The sequence below is a fragment of the Coturnix japonica genome, chromosome 3 (genome assembly GCF_054131305.1).
Source record: "Coturnix japonica strain WE chromosome 3, WE-NBRP24, whole genome shotgun sequence".
NCBI lineage: Eukaryota > Metazoa > Chordata > Aves > Galliformes > Phasianidae > Coturnix > Coturnix japonica.
The window spans coordinates 11,456,512-11,474,737 of record NC_140665.1 but is presented as its reverse complement, the minus strand read 5'-3'; the positions used below and the strand labels follow the sequence as shown (position 1 = coordinate 11,474,737).

At 45.0% G+C, this 18,226-nt stretch overlaps 1 protein-coding gene and 1 long non-coding RNA gene across 14 annotated transcripts in view; both read right to left on the bottom strand.

The window, feature by feature from the left end:
- Window positions 1-6,011: 6,011 nt before the first annotated feature.
- On the bottom strand, window positions 6,012-9,811 carry LOC146761284 (uncharacterized). Its single transcript, XR_014944470.1, has 2 exons — window positions 9,562-9,811; window positions 6,012-6,165 (listed from the first exon to the last, which is right to left on the bottom strand). It is a non-coding gene; the product is annotated as an uncharacterized LOC146761284 (long non-coding RNA).
- Window positions 9,812-12,116: 2,305 nt separating this feature from the next.
- LCLAT1 (lysocardiolipin acyltransferase 1) overlaps window positions 12,117-18,226 on the bottom strand; it is a 136,202-nt gene continuing 130,092 nt past the window's right edge. For all 13 annotated transcript variants that reach the window (XM_085542708.1, XM_085542702.1, XM_085542703.1 and 10 more), the window contains one exon: window positions 12,117-15,710. In XM_085542708.1, coding sequence (XP_085398834.1) covers window positions 15,202-15,710 — 509 coding nt within the window. In that variant the 3' untranslated portion in view covers window positions 12,117-15,201. The remainder of the gene's footprint in view (window positions 15,711-18,226) is intronic.

Sequence of the window (18,226 nt, the reverse complement as noted above, 5' to 3'; positions counted from 1 at the left end):
CTTGGAAACAGCCCTAATTTGTAGCCTTGATGTGGCAATGCTAGATTTTCCCTTTCCCTGTTTTAAATACCAGCCCATTCTCTGCCATCAGCATAGCAAGAGTGAGGAGAGCATCTGCTGCTAAAGCCAGAAGAGGAGGCAGCAGAGGATCTCATACTGCACTGAGAAGTGCTGAGAGATGAAGGGGAGCTTTTGGCTGTTGCCCATGGAGAAGGGCAGCTTGGCCCAGGACAGGGTCCATGCAAACGCTCTGATAGATGACAAGGATACCAGGACTGTTCCTTCAGCAGCAGGCACTGGCCCTTCTCCAGATCCTTTGTAATTTCACGTCTAGTGTCTGATGTCTGTTTATCTTAAATTTGCTCAAATCCTGGGTATAATTCTGCACTGGGGTAGAGGTGTGTAATTCTAGTCATTGAACTACTTCTCCCTAATTGCATTTGCCCACAGCTAGCTCTTTAATCTGCCTCTCCCTAAATCCCTACCAATCCTGCTGGAATCCACTTATAGCTGCATATGCATGAAGGGATCAAATCCGCAGGACTGGGGGTGGGGCAGGGCACAGGGATGCTTGTGTCCCAGCTGTCTCATCCCATTCCACTGCAACAGAGTGAATGGCATCAGCAGGAACCATCTGCTTGCTGCAACACCAGCATCATACCTACGAGGCACTCGTGTTACACCTTGCCCCCCTTTTTCAGCAGAGGGAGCTGAATCACAACCTTTGTTGCAGGTTTTTTTAACATGTTCTGCTGCACGAAGAAGTTCAGATAAGGAAGCAGGATTTTGGCTTCTCACTTGTCTCCAGTTGGCAAGTCCAGGAGTGAGACTCCATCCTGGAGGTGTTCAAGAACCACAGAGATGTGGCACTGAGGGGCATGGTTAGTGGGTGTGGTAGGGATGGATTGGTGGTTGGACATGATGATCTTAGTGGTTCTTTCCAACCTTCCTGGTTCTGTGGTTCTGCAGACAAGAGCTGTGCTTTACAGGGAGCTCACTCTCACAGCTCCTCCATGTTGCCCCTTTCTCAGTGCAGGAAGCCATCAGCAGCACCTGCGGGCTGCCAGCTCTTCCTGCTTTGTTTCAAGCACAGCTCAAAGGCTCTTCAAATGAAGTAATCTTCATTTTTGACAGCCACAACCCAGCAGGAAAAGACACACAGCAGCTCTCCTTGAATTGCACAGCTGCTCTTCTGCATTTTTGAGTTTGGTACCCAGGGAATTAGAAATGTCAGTAGTTCCATTTAGTTTTTCCTATGGTAATATTAAAGTATTCCAGCTGTGGGGGTAATTTCACGTCAAAAACAAACAAACTAAAGAGTTGAATCACAGTTTTGTGATCCTGTGATCCCCCTATAGGATAAACCAAACCTGGTCTACACTAAAACATTCAAGGTGTTTCAAGGATATTGTTAGAATAACTTGCATTGCAGGATCAGGCATCTCCCTGGGCACGGGAGGAAGAGGTGTTCTAGCTGATCCAAAGCTGAGGTCTGCTCAATACACATCATTTTCATACTCCTTCATCAGTCCATTTTCCTTTTCAGCACCACCCTTTTGTTGCTTTTCCCTTATAACTGCTCCAGACTGTGGGGAACCAGCCACAAGCACTGCCCCTTCCTGCTCAGACACTCAGATGGGAGTGAGGTTGGAGGTGTGAGTGGGGTTGATGCAGGGGTAGAAGATGAGTGCTGGGACAGAAACTGCAGAGAAATGTGAAATCTGGAGCTCTGAAGACTCTGCCTGCTATTATCAAGGGGAATCCAGGGCGGTGAGCCTGCATCACGGTGGGCAACAGCAAGAGTGAGGGAGCATGTTGGTTTTCTTAAAGGAAAAAGTGAGCAAGAATGACCTCAATGGAAAAGTATTTTCTCTCCCTCTCTTCCTGCCTTGCAGACAAATATAGGGCTCCGTGTTATGCAGAGGCAGTTTTCAAGCACGGTTGGAATGAACAACTTTGGAGGCAAATTGCTACCGCTCATTTTTGCCTTTGGTTTTGTGTTTTTATTTCCTTATTTCTTCTTGCGGCATGACACATCTCTGACAGCTGTTGCATCTCTGAGCCATGATAGCTCACACAGCATCTGCCCTGACACTGGCCCTGTCCTCAGAGCTGTGTCAGGCAGCCACCAGAGCATCACTGCACTGCAAAGGGCTGGAGCTCAATGTGGTGCCCATCCTGAAACCTGTATGAGGTAAAATCCTCTTGGGAGCACCTGGCACATGATACCTAGGCTGTGGTGGAGCTCAGTGTAGAGCCAGCAGCCCAGCAAAGGGTCGTGGGCTTCCCTGGACTAAGATAAGAGGTAGGACCTTGGGCAGGGTCCTACCAGCAAGTGCTGCCCATTGTGGGGCAATGAGAATAACCATGGCTCTTCCAAATGTGACCAGTGGGGAAAGATAATCTCTAGGAGTTGGTTCGACAATACCTGTCCACAAAGACATGTAACACGGGCAATTCTCTCTCTTGGCAGACTGACTGTCTTACATCAGCCCAGATGCATTTCTTGCTACATAATGTATGCATTGGGAAGTGCAATGAAAGCGCCAGTATGAAAGTCACAAAACATTTTTGCCTGCAGTCAAAAGGCTGCAAGGACACGGAGCTGCTCAGAAAAAGAAATCATTTTCCTTTGTTTCCTGAACAAGCCGTGGTGCCAAACGCATGGAAGAGCATTCTTCTCCACCAAACCACTCAGGTCTGACTTCCAGAAAATCAATCGAATGAGACAAAACTGAAGCAAACAGATCAATCTATAAACAGAGTGGCTGTGTTTGATAAGATAAATAAATAAATATAAAATGCAACAATTGCCTTCCCTGAAAAGTAACAGCGAGCGCCATCCACCAGCACTGCTGTTCGCACTCCTGCTGGGGAAGCAAACTCAGTGCTCCCAGTTTTCCCGTGAATGGGCTGCAATGCAAAACAATCAGGCAGACAAGGACTAGTGGTTCATCCAAGCACAACAGCCAGCAGTTGTAAGCAAGGTCAGTGCTCCCACTTCTGCGGGGCTTTGATTGTTCAGCTCATCTGACAGCAGCGCCAAGGCTGTGAGCAGGACGATGTTCCGCGCATCCACCTGCCCCTCTGTTCAGAGCTGAGATTTAGTTCCCAGGAATAAGTGTGGCAACAATGGGGCATTCAAAAAATATTTGTGTTTGCAAAGATTGTTCAATATTCATCAGAATTCCCCGAGTTTCATTACAAAGTCTGCTGCCTGTCCTTGCCCCTGTAGTCTGGGTTTGGCTGACAAGAGCTTGGCTGGAGTGGTGGCTCTTGGTTGCTCCAGATGTGCCACCAAAGGTCCCATGCACATTGGAGCAGCTGCATAATTGTAACAGCTGTTACCTTTGACTCAGTTTTCAGTCCAAGACATTGCATCAGGAGGAAATGCTGAGCAGTCCAAATGGCGCTGCTTGGTCCATACCACCATGGGACTGTATCAGTTCTGCAAGCTGAGCAGAGGCATCGCTGCAGATGCAGTTCCTCCAAGAGGAAATAAGATGGCCAGATGGGTTGGGATGGGACAGGAAAGAAATCATAAATGCAATTTGTTAATGCCCCTACAGAGGTAGAAGAAATTTGGAAGAAGAAATGAGAGAGATTCTCTGTTCATTACAGAGAGGTGAAGGGCATGGGGAGAGAGAGCTGTGCTAGCCAGTTAGTCATCTAGGTGACACTGAAGAGGTCTTTTAAAGGCTGCCACAGCCTCTCCCAAGCGCATGTCAAGAGCCAACAATAACTTTTGGTTCTGAGCACTCACAGCCTCCCACAGATTTTGTCAAAGTATTTTTCTTCTTTGAGCAAACGTATGGTTGTGCTGGAGGAGCCCAAAGCCAAACAGTGACAGATGATTTTCTGTTGCCATCAGTCATGTGGAAGAGCTGTTTGGAGGCTGCTATGGCTAAATAACACCCCACACATTTGAGAACTGATTATACGGAGATTCAGCCTGTCTTTGGCATGATAAATGATCAATATCTCCTTTCAGATTTCTCCATCTTCCACTGATCTACGTGGACAAACTTTTCTTCTGCTTCAATATAAAGAAACACAGTCTTCAGCAAGAAGGACATTGCAGATTTTTATCATTTCCTGGTGCAAAAATTCAATGTGATGACTGTAAACAAGGATTCAATACTCTTCCTCTACTGCAGATGCCCCACAAAACAGCAAACCCAGCCAACTCTGCACAAAGATCAGACCTGCAGCTTCCCTACGGCACTGAGCTGTGATGCCATGAAAGGCAGACCTGATATTGAATATATATCAAGGATATCCAATATCAAGGATATAGGGCATTTGGAAAAGACTATGCAAAATCAAGAGGGAAGGCTGAGACAAAATCACTTAAAGGTGCCTTCTGGTTTCCTCTAGTCTGTATTACACAAAACAATGACAAGATTGAACACTATCGAGCCTCTAAAAACGAGCTGTGTATCTTAATGCCCTGAGGAGGGCGTTTGAAGGAGATAAGCTTTATCTCTTTTCCTGTGTGCACACACACAGCATCACGCTGATGTCACAACATGTCCAGAAAATGAAAGAAAATAGACCAAAACAAGCCCGAATCTCGTAGGCGCATCAAAGGAGTGCAGCCAGCAGAGGAAACAAGCACAACTCTTACATCAGCCTGCATCAGGTTGCTATGCAACAGGGAAGTCAACACGTGTTGCCATGACGATGTCACTTTATCGTCATTCAGTGCACAGCTCAATGGAGGGCCGCAGTGGAGCCAATGCGCACATGCCAGGACAGCAAAATGTGGCCTCAAAGGGGAGTGTGTAGGCTGGCAGTGTCCTTTCTCCTCTTGCTGTTTGGAAGGAAGGGCAGCATCTGGGGAAGATTGCGAGGGAGAGTGGATGTGAGGGCAGCAAAACCCCAAACCAACCCCATACTGCAGCACACAGATGGGGATACCATTGATCCATCACCAGTGGTCACCAGAGCCCCAAGGAAAACAGCCATTGTGGCCAACAACCGCTTATCAGTATCCTCCTCCACCTTTGGCTTTTGCCACACAGACTACTGCTCATGTGCAAAAATGAAAATAAATCAGCGGTCAGAAAATGTTTAGGTTGGGGAAATCTATCAATTCCAGCTGTTGCTCTGCTGCTCTGTATTTTGACAACGTACCCAGCATAACATTTGTAAATCTTTCTCCTTACTTTTTTCCCCCCTAAGGTCACTGTGCCTGCCTATGTGGTAAACAAATCCCTAGAAGTAATATTAAGTGGAAAAATGCAGATTGCTCGCCAGTCTGCTGATGCTTGGAGCAGCACCCTGCATTTGGGTTCAAAAACAACCTTTACATTTCATTTGAAAACTGCTATCCAAATGCTGGCTGAATTCTGGCAAATCTTTTTCCTTCTTCCCGCTCGCTACACGTGTTGAGCCTGCAGGAGGAATGACAAAACACGGTCATTCTGGACCATAGTGCACATCACATGAAAGCCCAGAGCTTACAGAGGTTCCTGGCTTTGAAATATCCCACTATGGTGGCTGCTATTACCTGTGTAAATTAAATTATATGTTTTATATACACCAGTGTTCCTGGCATACCTATATTCCCTGTAGTGAGCTCATATGTTAATTCATCCCCGTATGGGCCAAGCCTATCAAGTTGCTAATGCAGACCAATGGCTGATAAAGAAGGAAATATTCATTTCCATTTTCTGGCAGCAAACAGATGTAGCCAAGTGAGTCTGACATTTCAAGTAACTACTGAGATCACATTACCAAGATGATATTTAATATGGACGGCCAAATCCTTCAAACAAAATCAATGTTCTTTTACTTAATAATACCCTCGCCACATCTTAATGACGGCTCCTCCAGCACGAGGCCCCTATTTTTCTGCAGTCATTTCATTCTGTGACATCGCTGACTGCATCAGATGGCGCATAATGCTGTTTTCCTCCCTTTCAATTGGATTTTGAATTCCCATTCTCTATTTGTCAGTTGCGACATCAATTAATCAAGGGGTTCTTAGGGGAGAAATGTTTTGATTGCTGAGAAGGAAAGGGAATTTATTTAAATTCTGATCTTCCTACAGCATCCAGTGTATTTTATCCAGTCTCCCCACCAAACATGGACAGGAGGACAATGAGAGACTTACAGATCAGTCCTTTTCCACCTCTGGAGCATGAGGAGTGGTTGCAGCAGCTGTGGGTGAGAAGAGGAAGATGTTTATCATCCCAATAGATTCACTTTCATTAGCAGCGCCTGGAGAAATCGAGTCAAGACGTGCTAAGCACTTGTGCAATTAGAGAACCTGCTGTAAGCCTCTTCAGAAAGCTGGGGGGAAAATGTGCATTTCTGTATCAGCTGGTGCCTGTCTCAGGGTGAAGGATCACTCAGTTGGGCACATTTAGCATCCTGGGCATTTCTGGCAAGGTTTTTGCAGCAGACGTGGCTGTAGTACCAAAAGCACATTCCTGGCTCCAAAATGAGTACTGGCTGCAGCATATTTTCTCCCAGTCACCACAGCACAGCACCATTCCTTCCCATGAGCAGGCTCCCATCACTTCCCATATCTTTACATGTACCATGGCAAATTCCTCTTTGCTTGTGCTTGGCTTTGCGCTTCAGAAATGCTGTGGAGAGCTCAGGAGCCCTCCAGGTTTAACTTCACCTTTCAGCCTGAGGAGTAAGGGAAGGCTTGCCAAAGTGCCTTTGCATTTGGAGACTCTACAGTGAATCTGGGAGCTCAATAAGCCACCTGGGAGCAGGTGCCACCAAAACTCAAGCCCAGAACACTAAGTTCAACACTTCTGAATGGCTGGGTTCTTATAGCCAAGCCTGAGTGCAGTGGTCTGGTTTTCTCTCTTGACTGAGGCTTCACTAATATCCTTCCTTGCATGATGGCCTGTGGGCCCATATCTTCCTTAGCAATATCCCTGCTTTGGGCAGGGGTAGGGGGGTGGGGTGTCAGGCTTCCTCTCAGTCCAATTTATCATATGCATCTCCTTGCACACAGCCAACTGATAGATGAGAGTCTGCTGGGGTGGGCTGAAGGATTTTAAAATAAAAAGGTTATTTAAATTGTGTCCCAAACCAGGGAAATAACATCACAAAGCCCATAATCTAGTTTACCATCCCATTAACTCATTCTAAAGGGCCCTCTTTGTTGCCAGCAGAAAATCTGGCAGGGTTTATGTGAGCCCAGCCCCTTGCAGTCCTCGCTTAGAGGAGCAGCTGTGGACACGCTGGGCAGCCATCTCCATTTGGTTACCATTACTGGCTAAATGAGGATGTGTGAAGCTACTGGGGCCACAGGTGGATGATCAAGGTCAGGTATTTGTGGCACAGGGCTTAAAAATGAACAGCAATTGCAGCAGCTCCTGCAGGATAGAGACTCACAGCCAGGGCAGGAGAGAGGAGCTTGGAACAGCACAGCGATCTGCATGGAGGATGGAGGAGAGCAGAAAATGTGCATGAGGAACGCTGCCAGAACTTGCTCTCTTCCAAATAAATTACCTTGCTTAAGAAATATGCAGTGCGCAGAGCAGCTCCATAGTTAATTTTGGATCAGTGCCTTTCCTTGGTTGCTGTGCAACAGAGCTTCATTTCCCAGGGCTGACCAGTGCATCTATGCTGGTGGTAGGGTGGACAAGTCACAGCCAGGAGTGGCAAGGAGCTGCCCCCAGGTGCTTGGAGCAGTCGTTCAGGTAGACTAGTCTAGTGCCACCAATGGGTGTCCAGGTCACTGGGGTGGGCTGAGCAGCGACCACAGGAACCCCACAGGCAAGCATCCAGGTGTAGCTCATACAAGGAGTGCATATAGACATCAGTGCATAGCATAAACAGATGGCAGCCTGTCCCTCCATCCTGGGGAAGACCCTGAGCTGCTGCACCTCCTGTCTTCACTCTGCTCATTGCTTCCACTGTCCCCAAGACTCTGCTTCTTCTCATAGCACACAGCTCAGCAGTATCCCTCTTTCAGGGCTAAATTAATGCTGCCTGCAGCAGTCGGGAAGCTCTACAGCTCATTTAGGTAACCTCAACCCTGACATTCACAGGAGAGAGCTGTTCTTTGGAAGCATGTAACAATAGCAGCGAGAGAACACTTTCTGATGAAGCTTTTCCAAACCATAACAAAATGCGGAGGCTCCAGATGGGTCAGAGTGAGCCCTGGGGATTATTTTACTTGAATAAGAATGACTGCTCTGTGGATGCTACCGAGAGGCACATTGACCATGGTTGTGATGGGTCACTAATTCACTGGCTTGGCACAGTTTAACCTCACTATCATTGTGTTGCATTTCAAGTGGATTCACTGTATGTGTGAACTGCACGTTCTCCTTTTGTGCCACCTTTAGCAAACACACACGCTGTATGGAGCAGGATTCTAAACTAGGTGATGCTGGGGACCAAAGGCACTGCAAGGAGGTGAAGGTGAGGAAACATTACCACTTATAGTGGTAAAAAACAATCAAGAGACTATCCATTATTCTCCTCCAGCTGTTCTACTTGCCTAGGATATCTCTCCTTAACCACTTCTGTTCATACACAACAGAAGAAACACCCCTCAGGCTGTCTGACCACCTTGCTGTCTCCAGCCACATGCGGCAGGATCTCCAAGCAAAGCTGAATCTGTGTTGACTTCCACTTTCAAGATGAAGCAGCAATAGTGGTCCTCAAAACATCTTCAGCAGACCCCTGTGTGGGTCAGGAGTCTTCTTCTTTTGCTCAACACTGGCTCAACATCAAACACCACAGCAGAAGTAAGAAATGAGGATCCAGCAGAGGTCCTGCTCTCTCGCAGGCAATGAGTTTCTGAATGTAGCATCCCGATTACAGCCAGTGCCTTTGGCTCCCTGAGCTCCAAGACATGTCCTCTTAGAGCTCAGTCATACTTGTAGGTTCTTCTCCCTGATGATTCATTACGAAAGCTAATGTTTTCCAAATTGCTGGGCATCCAACCCTTGAGGTGGGCACTCCATGCACTTCTGATAAATATAGACCACTTCAATTATATAAAAGCCTCTAATAGGCAGCATCTTCTCTGGAGTACTTTGTCTATAAAAGAAGAGGCTCAGGGGAGACCTTATTGCCCTCTACAACTGCCTGACAGGAGGCTGTGGTGAGGTGGGGGTCGGTTTCTTCTCCCATGTAACAGTGATAGGATGAGAGGGAATGGCTTTAAGTTGTGCCAGGGGAGGTTTAGGTTGGCTGTTAGGGAAAACTGCCCTGAAAGAGTGGCCGGGCACTGGAATGGGCTGCCCAGGGAGGTGGTGGAGTTACTGTCCCTGGAGATGTTCAAGTAATGTGTGTATGTAGTACTAAGGGACACGGTTCAGTGGGCAACATTGGTGCTATGTAGATGGTTGGACTAGACGACCTTAGCGGTCATTTCCAGCCTTAATGATGAATGTCTCCAGTGTCTCTGACTTGTTGCACCCACTTGTATTGGGCAAAGTTTTAGTTAGACATATTTTAAAGTCTGAAATGGAGTTGATCTGCAGTTAGAGGCTAAGAAGCAAGAAGGCTGGGAAGTTTTGGTGTTAGAGTGGTGTTAGCAAAGGAAGCACGCAATTAACAGACATGAGAAACACTTACATAAATGATGTTTTTACACAGCAATTTAGCCCTTGGCCTCTGTCTCCTTGTGGCACGTGGAGCAAGAGCCCCGTGGACCAGAGAAGGCCTGCTTCATGTCAGTGGGCTTGTCTTGATGTCTCTCCTCAAGGAACATCCAGGGACCTGCTAATCATAAAACAATGAAAGCCCCAGGGGACGGAACATGTTTGCACATATTGTTTAGAAAGAGGAGGAGCTGCGGCCATTAAATGCACTCAGTGCTGGCTGTTTGTTTGGCACTCCTCAACCAAGCTGGCCATGAGCTGCATAATGATGGCAGGGAGGTCTGCTGCGGCAGATTGAGGGATATTTATGACAAGGACTGTTCTGCCTATATTTGTTGTTCTTACTGTGCAAGCATACATTATGTCCTGTTGTAACTTTAATAGCTTTTATGCAACAGCTTAGAACAACGAAGCTAATTAAAGATTATTTTACCTCCCCAGCGTTCTCCTTGTCTTTACCTAACAGTCAGTGATCCAACCTCTTCCAGTCACCTGTGCTCCTTGCTGGCAGCTTCATCTCTGAAAGGAAAGGAGGCACAGTCCCACAATAAAACAAAGAACTCTGCTTTTGTTCCTGGACCAGCCCTCTCCTGACATGCCACGGCCTGCAACCAGGCTAAGAAAAAGGAATGTGTGTGCCAAAGCACAAGGGCATGCCGCTGTCATTGGAACCCCTTTGACCCTCACATAGGTTCTACAAAGTAATGTAGTGTCCCCATGCTGACAAATCCACAGGATCACAGGTCTGTGGTCTGCCAGAGCCTGCAGTGGGGGATGCTGAGCACTGCTCCCTCCTCCACCTCTGGGCCTGCTAAGGATTTTCCTTCTATGAGGACTCAGCAGGAAGCAGCTAATGCAAGCTCTCCTGCTCATCCACAGAGCTCATAGCCAAGAGATAATAAAACCACAGGCTCCTTTCTCATTAATCCCTAATTAGGCACTCTTCACTTACATTGCATTTTCCATCATTAGCTGAGGTAGAAAGCTGAGAGACTGCCTTTAACCTTCATACCTCACGTAGAGGCAGACCTAAGCCCTTGCTGTGATCATACCCACACACTTCCTTATGTTTGCTTTTTGGGGACCCTGGCAAAGATCCTCCTCTTTCCACATGGAAAGATATAAAAGCAAAACCTTCCTGGGAGGTCAGCATCCATCCTGAGGAGGCTGGAGAAGGCACACACTCCGTGGATATACCACCATCGAGCGACTGCAAGGTCAGGTTTGCCCTCACCCAGTGTCAGGGCCCAAGCAGCTCTGCTGGAGCCCTGAAACAGCCGCTCTGCAGATAACCTCAGTGTGGAAATGAAGGCAACAGATGATATGCTTCTGGCTGGGCTCCCGTCTCCATCACAGCAGGAAAAGCTTGTTGAGTGCCCCAGTGGGCTTTTAAGCTGCTGTACAGTCGTGTGGTTGGAGTGTAGATCGAGACACCTTGAGATGAGAGTCCTGAGAGGTCCAGCAAGGACAGACACGAGCCCTCTCTGCCTCTGCCGTGCCTCAGCACGACCGTTCCCTTCCAACTGCACTCTAGGACCAGAGAGTCACTCCAGCACATTACAAGCACCGACTGTGCCAATAATTTCTGGTCAAGGTAACTTGCCATCTGATTCACAGTCCTCAGGAAGTAAAAGTGAACCTTCTGCCAGTTGTACTGAACCACACGGAGCGCTGAGGGCAGACAGAAGGTGAAAGCTTTAGTCTTCTTTACAATCATTTTCTTTAGTGCCAGGTAAGACAGGCAGTATTTTGTTCAATGCATATTTGAGCCCCGAGGAAACAAAAAGGAAGTGACAACAGCCTTTTGAGAGACAAGCCACTGAGTACAGCGTAGGGCACACTTCCACTTCTGGGGACTGATTAGATTGCTCAGAGCATACACAGCAATCCCCAATATCATCTCCAGCTGTAAAAACAACTGCCAGAGTCTCTGTTTATTAAGCTCCTTCTGACCACACTGAGGCAGTCCCATCAAAGGACTTACCCTTGTTACTCTGTTTGGTAAAAGGGCCACAGCAGCTCCTAAGAAACACAGTTCTTACTACACCAAATTAGTTTCCAGACAACGAAGAGACAAATCACACAGCCTGCAAAGTCATATAAAAACAAGTCCTGTAAGTAGGTGAACCTTGCCACAGACCACTCTTCGTGACAGTAATTACACTGGTGGTAACAGGTGAGCAATTACCTGCATATCAATACCTAACATGCTTCTACAAGCCAATTCTTGAGCAATACTGGCTAAGAACCCAAGCAAGTCTAATACTGAGCCATAGTTCCGGCCTGCCCAAAGGCTTCTGCATCACTTTATGGGAACAGGCTGGCAGGGAGTGTACAGTCTTTTCAACTTCCTAGAAACAGAAGGGAAGTGCCACCTCAACAACCATAACAGCCATAAACCACCAAGCAGTAGCTGCAGGGACACCACCTGTACCAAGTTAAGAAAGCAGTGAGAGTGAAGACAGGGTTCCTTAAGGATGCACACAGAGTATGTCACACAGTAAAATGAAAACAGTGAAACTGAACACATGCAATGCTTCAAGACTTTATTGTTGCTGTAGAGTAATTGATACATGGTTAAAATACCCTAATATAATCAATGAACTTTGAAAACTAAGGCTTTCTGTAGGTTTGTAGTATCCTGGCATTTTCTTTCAAACAATGTACATATAAAATCAAGTTATAAAAACACTCATCTTTTTAAACAACAGAGATGTATGCAATGCACAGAGCTAGAAACTACATTTCATATGATCAAGACAACACCTCACAGACCAGCTTGGAGCCCTGCAGCTTTAAACACAAGAGAAACGTCTTGGCTTGATGTTCTGTTAGCCAGATGAGTTTCAGGACGAACATAGATTGGAGGACTTCTACTCTCAGCTTGGAGCAAAGAGAAAGAAACCCACAGCGCAGATGAGGAAACATCAAGAAAAGCAAGTCATGTTTCTCAAACAACATCAGCAAGACAGCAGAGATGGAGGCCCAATAGCAGGAGCAGTTGTGGCTGAACAACACGCTCTGTCTACTGGGACTGTGAGAGGACATAAGCCATGAGAAACTGGGCTAATCAGTAAGATAAGCCTTGGTGCCAATATGAGGCCCACAAAAGGTAGGTGTGTTTGATTCCTGGTGTACTAGCACCTTTAATCTGACAGCATTGAAAACACTTCAAGTGATTTACCCAGCATGTCTTACTAAGTGGAGTCTGAATATGGAAACAGTGAATAAGAACAAAGTATTCTCCTCGAAATACGCGCATTAAAACCTTTTGAGTAAAAGCTCATTTTGACCAAATAGGAATAGAGCACACACAGAAGGATCTTCCTCATCACTTTAACGACTTCTTAAACACAAAAGCTGTGCTTTTTGTCTTGCATTTCTACTTCAAAACTCCTGCCTGGCTCAAAGTCAACATCCTTCCCTGTGAGGAAGATTCCTTGCTGACCATGGGCTCCCTTACTTTATGCAGCCACTTCTAAGGCTGTTGGTGTGGCCCAACCATGGCTACTCCTGGTGCAAAAGCACAGCCACAGCCACAGCCTCAAAGCCTTTGAGTCTCCTCTGCTTATCTATGAATGCTGATTTTATTTTTTCCCTTGTGGTGACTGTTATGTGGACATATGCACCAAAGCAGAGCATTAAGGGAAAAACATCAGCTATGCAGATCTAGGCTTTGTGTAAACGCCTTTGATATCACAAAATTACATGAAGGAACGTCGCCGTGCCACAGAAGAACTGCAACAAAACAACAGTTTTTAGGGACTCCAATATAAATATGAAAAATCATTTAGAAACATAACCCTAAATATAAATCTGCTTTTATTTAAGAAAAAAAGGATTAAAAAAATTAGAATAAAACCGATGGCTTCAAGTACTTTCCGCATAATAAAACAGTTATTATAAGCACGGGTTAAAAAATACTTGTCACCTTGTGAGGGACAGTCGGATAGAGGCTGGTGATTCATTCAGAGAATGGCCTTTGATACCAACACATGAGACAACATGTGTGGAGTTGGAGAAGAAACTAATGTAGCTACAGTGCCGACCCAGTGCTTCAGATAGGCAGCTCCCGTGTCACAGCAGAACAGCTCAGCTTACAGTCAGGCTGTTTTGGTTTAGCTCAATTAAGCCTCTGTGCAATTAACAACAAATGTTCAGTAAGTCCAGAAAGTTTTGTAGCAATGCATTTGACCAAGTGATCGAACATTTCTGAGGCTGAACAAGCCTAACCTGAAGTGTCTCCTAGGTGCTGGCAATGCTTGTACCTTCTACCATGGATATTACATTCATTACAATTGCAAAGTGCATTGTCAGAGTTTAATTCAGATGTTGTGATATTCAGAAACCCTCACTATCATAAAGAGAAGGAAATGTGTTACAGTGGGAGCCTCCCAGGACAATACAGAATTGTAAAGAAGTACGGAATAAGATTGATGCAGTCAGGCAATGCGAGATAATTCTGCAAAAAGAAAAAGAGGCTGAAACTCAATTTCCCTGTGCTGCAATAGCCTGAAACCCATCTCTTCTGAATACTCATACAAAGACAACCATTGCATCGGATACATTCCAGAAGGTCTGGCTGGCTTGCACAGAGGAGGCAACCTTTGTGCATTTGGACAACTGAAATGTCTGAAGAAGCAATGTGAGAGCAAACCAAAAATCCTTCCAAAAATAGTTACGTTGCCTTCTAAAAAAAAAAAACAAAAAAAACCAGCAAATAATGTCTATAATGAGACCTCTTTGTAAAACCATTTACCAGCCACTCGAGAGCCAGACACATATTATTGCCTCTACTAGAAAAACAAACCGAACAATAAAGCAACAAAACCCAGCACCCCTACCCTGCAGCTCTATGTACTACAGTAGGAACACGTCTCCCACAGCTGAGAGAGACACCAAACCAGTATGAACAGTGAGAACTCACATCTTAGCTGCATAGATCTATTAAATAATCAGTTTAGACTTAACTGGAGGCAAAGCCAGCACTGTTTCTTGTACCACAACAAAACACCAGCAGGCCTAAAAATCCTTTAAGTTCTGACTGACTGCGGTAGAACAGGGTGAATAGCAGGGTAGGTTGAGTAGTGTTTGAAGAAGCTCAAGACAAAGTATTTTGAAGTGTGTGTGACTACCTGAAATAGCAAAAAAAAGAAACGGAATGTCCTCCTCCAGCTTCCACCTACCATCAAACCACTGTTAATCATAGCGGCTCTTCAAATCCGGTGCTTTATGACAATATGATTATACAGAAGTAACACATCTGTCTTTCTTATCTGGACAGTTGGGATTTGTACATGAACTTTCAGTGCACGTCGTATTTATTAACACCCCTTTGATTGTTCAATAATCCAGCAACGTGTTTCTTAATTACAGCAGAATGCAGTCACTAGGCTGCTTGCAAGAGCAATGTTGAAATTACATTCAGAGATAAAAACTACCATTTTCACGCGCAGTGATAACTGTTTTCTTTCTTCTCACAGAATTAAGTGCAAATGTCTAGCAAACAATGACAATAGTAAAAGACAATTCTCATGCAAAACTTCTTTTCTGTTCATAAAATGTGCAGTATGTCCCAAGGCCACACGTTACGATGCCCTTCTTTACGCAAGAACTACTTTGTTTTAATTTCTGCATCGTTATGTTTTTGTCGCCTTTTAAAATATTGATGACAAGCGAGTTCAATTAGTTCCAGCCCACCGAATATCTTTTGCTGCACCACAAAAATGACTATCATGGCTACAAAATACCATCGTGCAAAGCTGTACAGGTACAGCAGTGCAAACGTACCCATTGGGAACACTGTCCAATACAGGAGTGAGATGCATTTGACTGCGAGGACCCTGAGCTCAGATTTACACGGGGGAATGATGCTTTGCCTCGTCTCATCAAAGCACTTTCCACCTTCATAGAAGCATCGAAGTCTCTCCTCTTTCTCTTCCCAACGCTTCTGGCACCAAAGCTGCAACTCCTCCTTAGCAGCGGGCACTGTCTCTATGGGGTATCTCTGGACGTGAAAGTGAATCTCCTTTGGGAAGTTTCCACTCAAAAGGTGCTTCTCCGTCTGAGGAATGTTTTGGGGGTACGCCACAGTTATGTCATGGATAGCATCAAGATTGTTACCTGGAAGAAAGATGTGGGGAAAAAGATCAATACAGACCATATGACAACTAGAACACTAATTCAATTCAAGGCACACCAAAAACTGCCGAGATTGTGGAAGGAATCCCTAAGAAGTGTTAGCAACATAGAGATTATTTTATATTCTGGAATCCAAAGGCTGAGAGGTCAGAGATTTCCCATTCATTACCTCTTCTGAACCTAAGCAAAAACATTTGGAAACAAAATGACACTCCCTTCCACAAACTAATGTAGAATTACAACACAGGGAGTAAGAGGATAAAGTCAAACCAGAAGGAGAGAAGATGCAAAACTGATATTGGAGGAAGAACAGAGTCTGCACAACTAATCCACTGATGCACATTTCCAAAACAGTCATATGTGTGTTGCAAACTTATCCTGAACTCATCAAACATTACCTACTATGTACTCCTGTGAGCAGAGCAAAATATTTTGTCTGAACAGTGATCTGGAGCAAACAGCACACACAGCCCTAATTTACCAAAGATCAATGAGGACATACATGAAGCACACACCAGGTAAATACCACTAGGCTCATTAAAGTCTAGGGTGCCTGACAAAGGCTGAGGAGCCTCTCTGTAGCTTGGCCAGCTTTGCAGAGCACTCCATCTAACACAGTTCTTTACATTGGACCAGCTGGTAATCTAATGGGGTGAGCTGCATCTTGCTTTGTTCCAGAGCTGGTAAACACAAAGCGCAGTACAAACAGTGGAGAAGCTGAACTTTATGTAAACCACATACCACTATCTGGCCAGAGTTAGCCATTTAAAAAGCAACTGCAGATTAGAAATTCAAAGTAACACTGATGAAAAAACAGATCTTCATTACCATGCCTGATCAAGCCAACGCTCTCAAATGGACAGCACTATTGCCAAAGTTGGTTTTACGACCGTATCTTTATGCTAACCATTTTTACATGGATGCTCTTCTAAATATCTTCCTTGCCCTCAGCCTTTGACTAGACATTCTTTTCAGATTTCATAATCTAAATTCTGCTAGTATAAAACTGATCTAAAAATAGGTGCTTGGTGCGCTGGACATTGCATAACTGTTAAGTTCTGCCAGCAGTGATTTATCCTGTGTTGCTGTTTCTATTTTGCTGGCTGTCTCAGGGCAAAATAGAATTGGAGACTAAATGCTGTCTGTAATTGCAGTATATGGAGACTTTTTTTTTTCCTCATAGATGATGATAATTCTTGCAAAAACAACCACAACCTTCTTCTCAGCTCTGTTCTCCCTGTCCTTTTGCTCTCCTTCTTCACAGCTCCAAAAATGACAGGAACAGACCAGAGACTTTCAATGGCCATGTTCAAAATGATTTATCTAAAGTTCAACTCCAACTATCACAAGAGGGGAGGAAAAAAAAAAACCTATGCTGTCCTTACATTCTCATTGTTTTCATTCTGCAGAGTTAGACCTAAGAACAGTATTTTGTCCTACACTTTACGGAAGTGCTTCAGAAAAAGAAAGCTTACTACTGTGCTCAAGAACGATTATACAATTCATCTGTAATTATTGTTAAGCAGCTATAAATACAAGGTGAATGATTAATACATGTTGCAATCTCTATGGCACAAAAGCACTGTTATTTTTCTATTTAAATGCTCTGTCCTCCAGTCAAAGTGATTGATATTTCAGGATATGTTGATACACAACGTTAGCTTACGCAACCACAATGCATACTTGGTTGCTTTGGGCACCGCAGCTATAGGTGGCATAGGAAGAATTTAGCAGGATCACAGCCAAGAGAAAAACCAACATCAGAGAATGATTCCTTCCTTAAAAAAGAAATGGAAAATTTAGGACATATTCTCTCACCACACCAGCTTTTCCATCAGAATTTTTCTTCTGTGTTACAGTGTCGGGTGTAGTGGTCCAATAGATGTGAGGTTGCCCTCTTTTCCACCTTTTTTATGCAGAGACAGGCATACATACAGCCTGGTCTCAGCTGACCCCAGATCCTATGCTGCTGGGATGGACTCAGCCGTGCTGGACCTTTTGGTCCTTCTAGTAGCCATCTTGTCACCATCTGATCTTTCCAGCATCTAACTCATATCTACAGCAGTTTCAATAGCTGGATCCTGAACATCCTACAAATCCTGTATAATCCCCAAACGATCCCCTCTGCATCCCACAATGATCCCTAAAGTCTTGCAAGGATTAAACCCCCTTGGTCTGTAAGGTGATGGGCAGGAGCCTCCCCCATTGACACGCTGTGATGGATGTTCACCCCAGCTCATGGCTGATGGCTGCCCCATGACAACCCTAGGAAGAGCTGGGACAGGGCTCTGTTTCTCTGTCTGCATTTTGGGATTTCCCTACTTGCTATTACATCCCTGCACTCATTTGTGTGTGCACAGATCAGCTTTTTATCTCACAATCCAATATTATAAAACATTATAACCAAGAGCCTCTTATTAGGTTCAAAGTAAAGATATCACAGGTAAATTTAGAATTCATTTAATGATGTGTCTTAAAAAACCCAATGCCAGCACAAT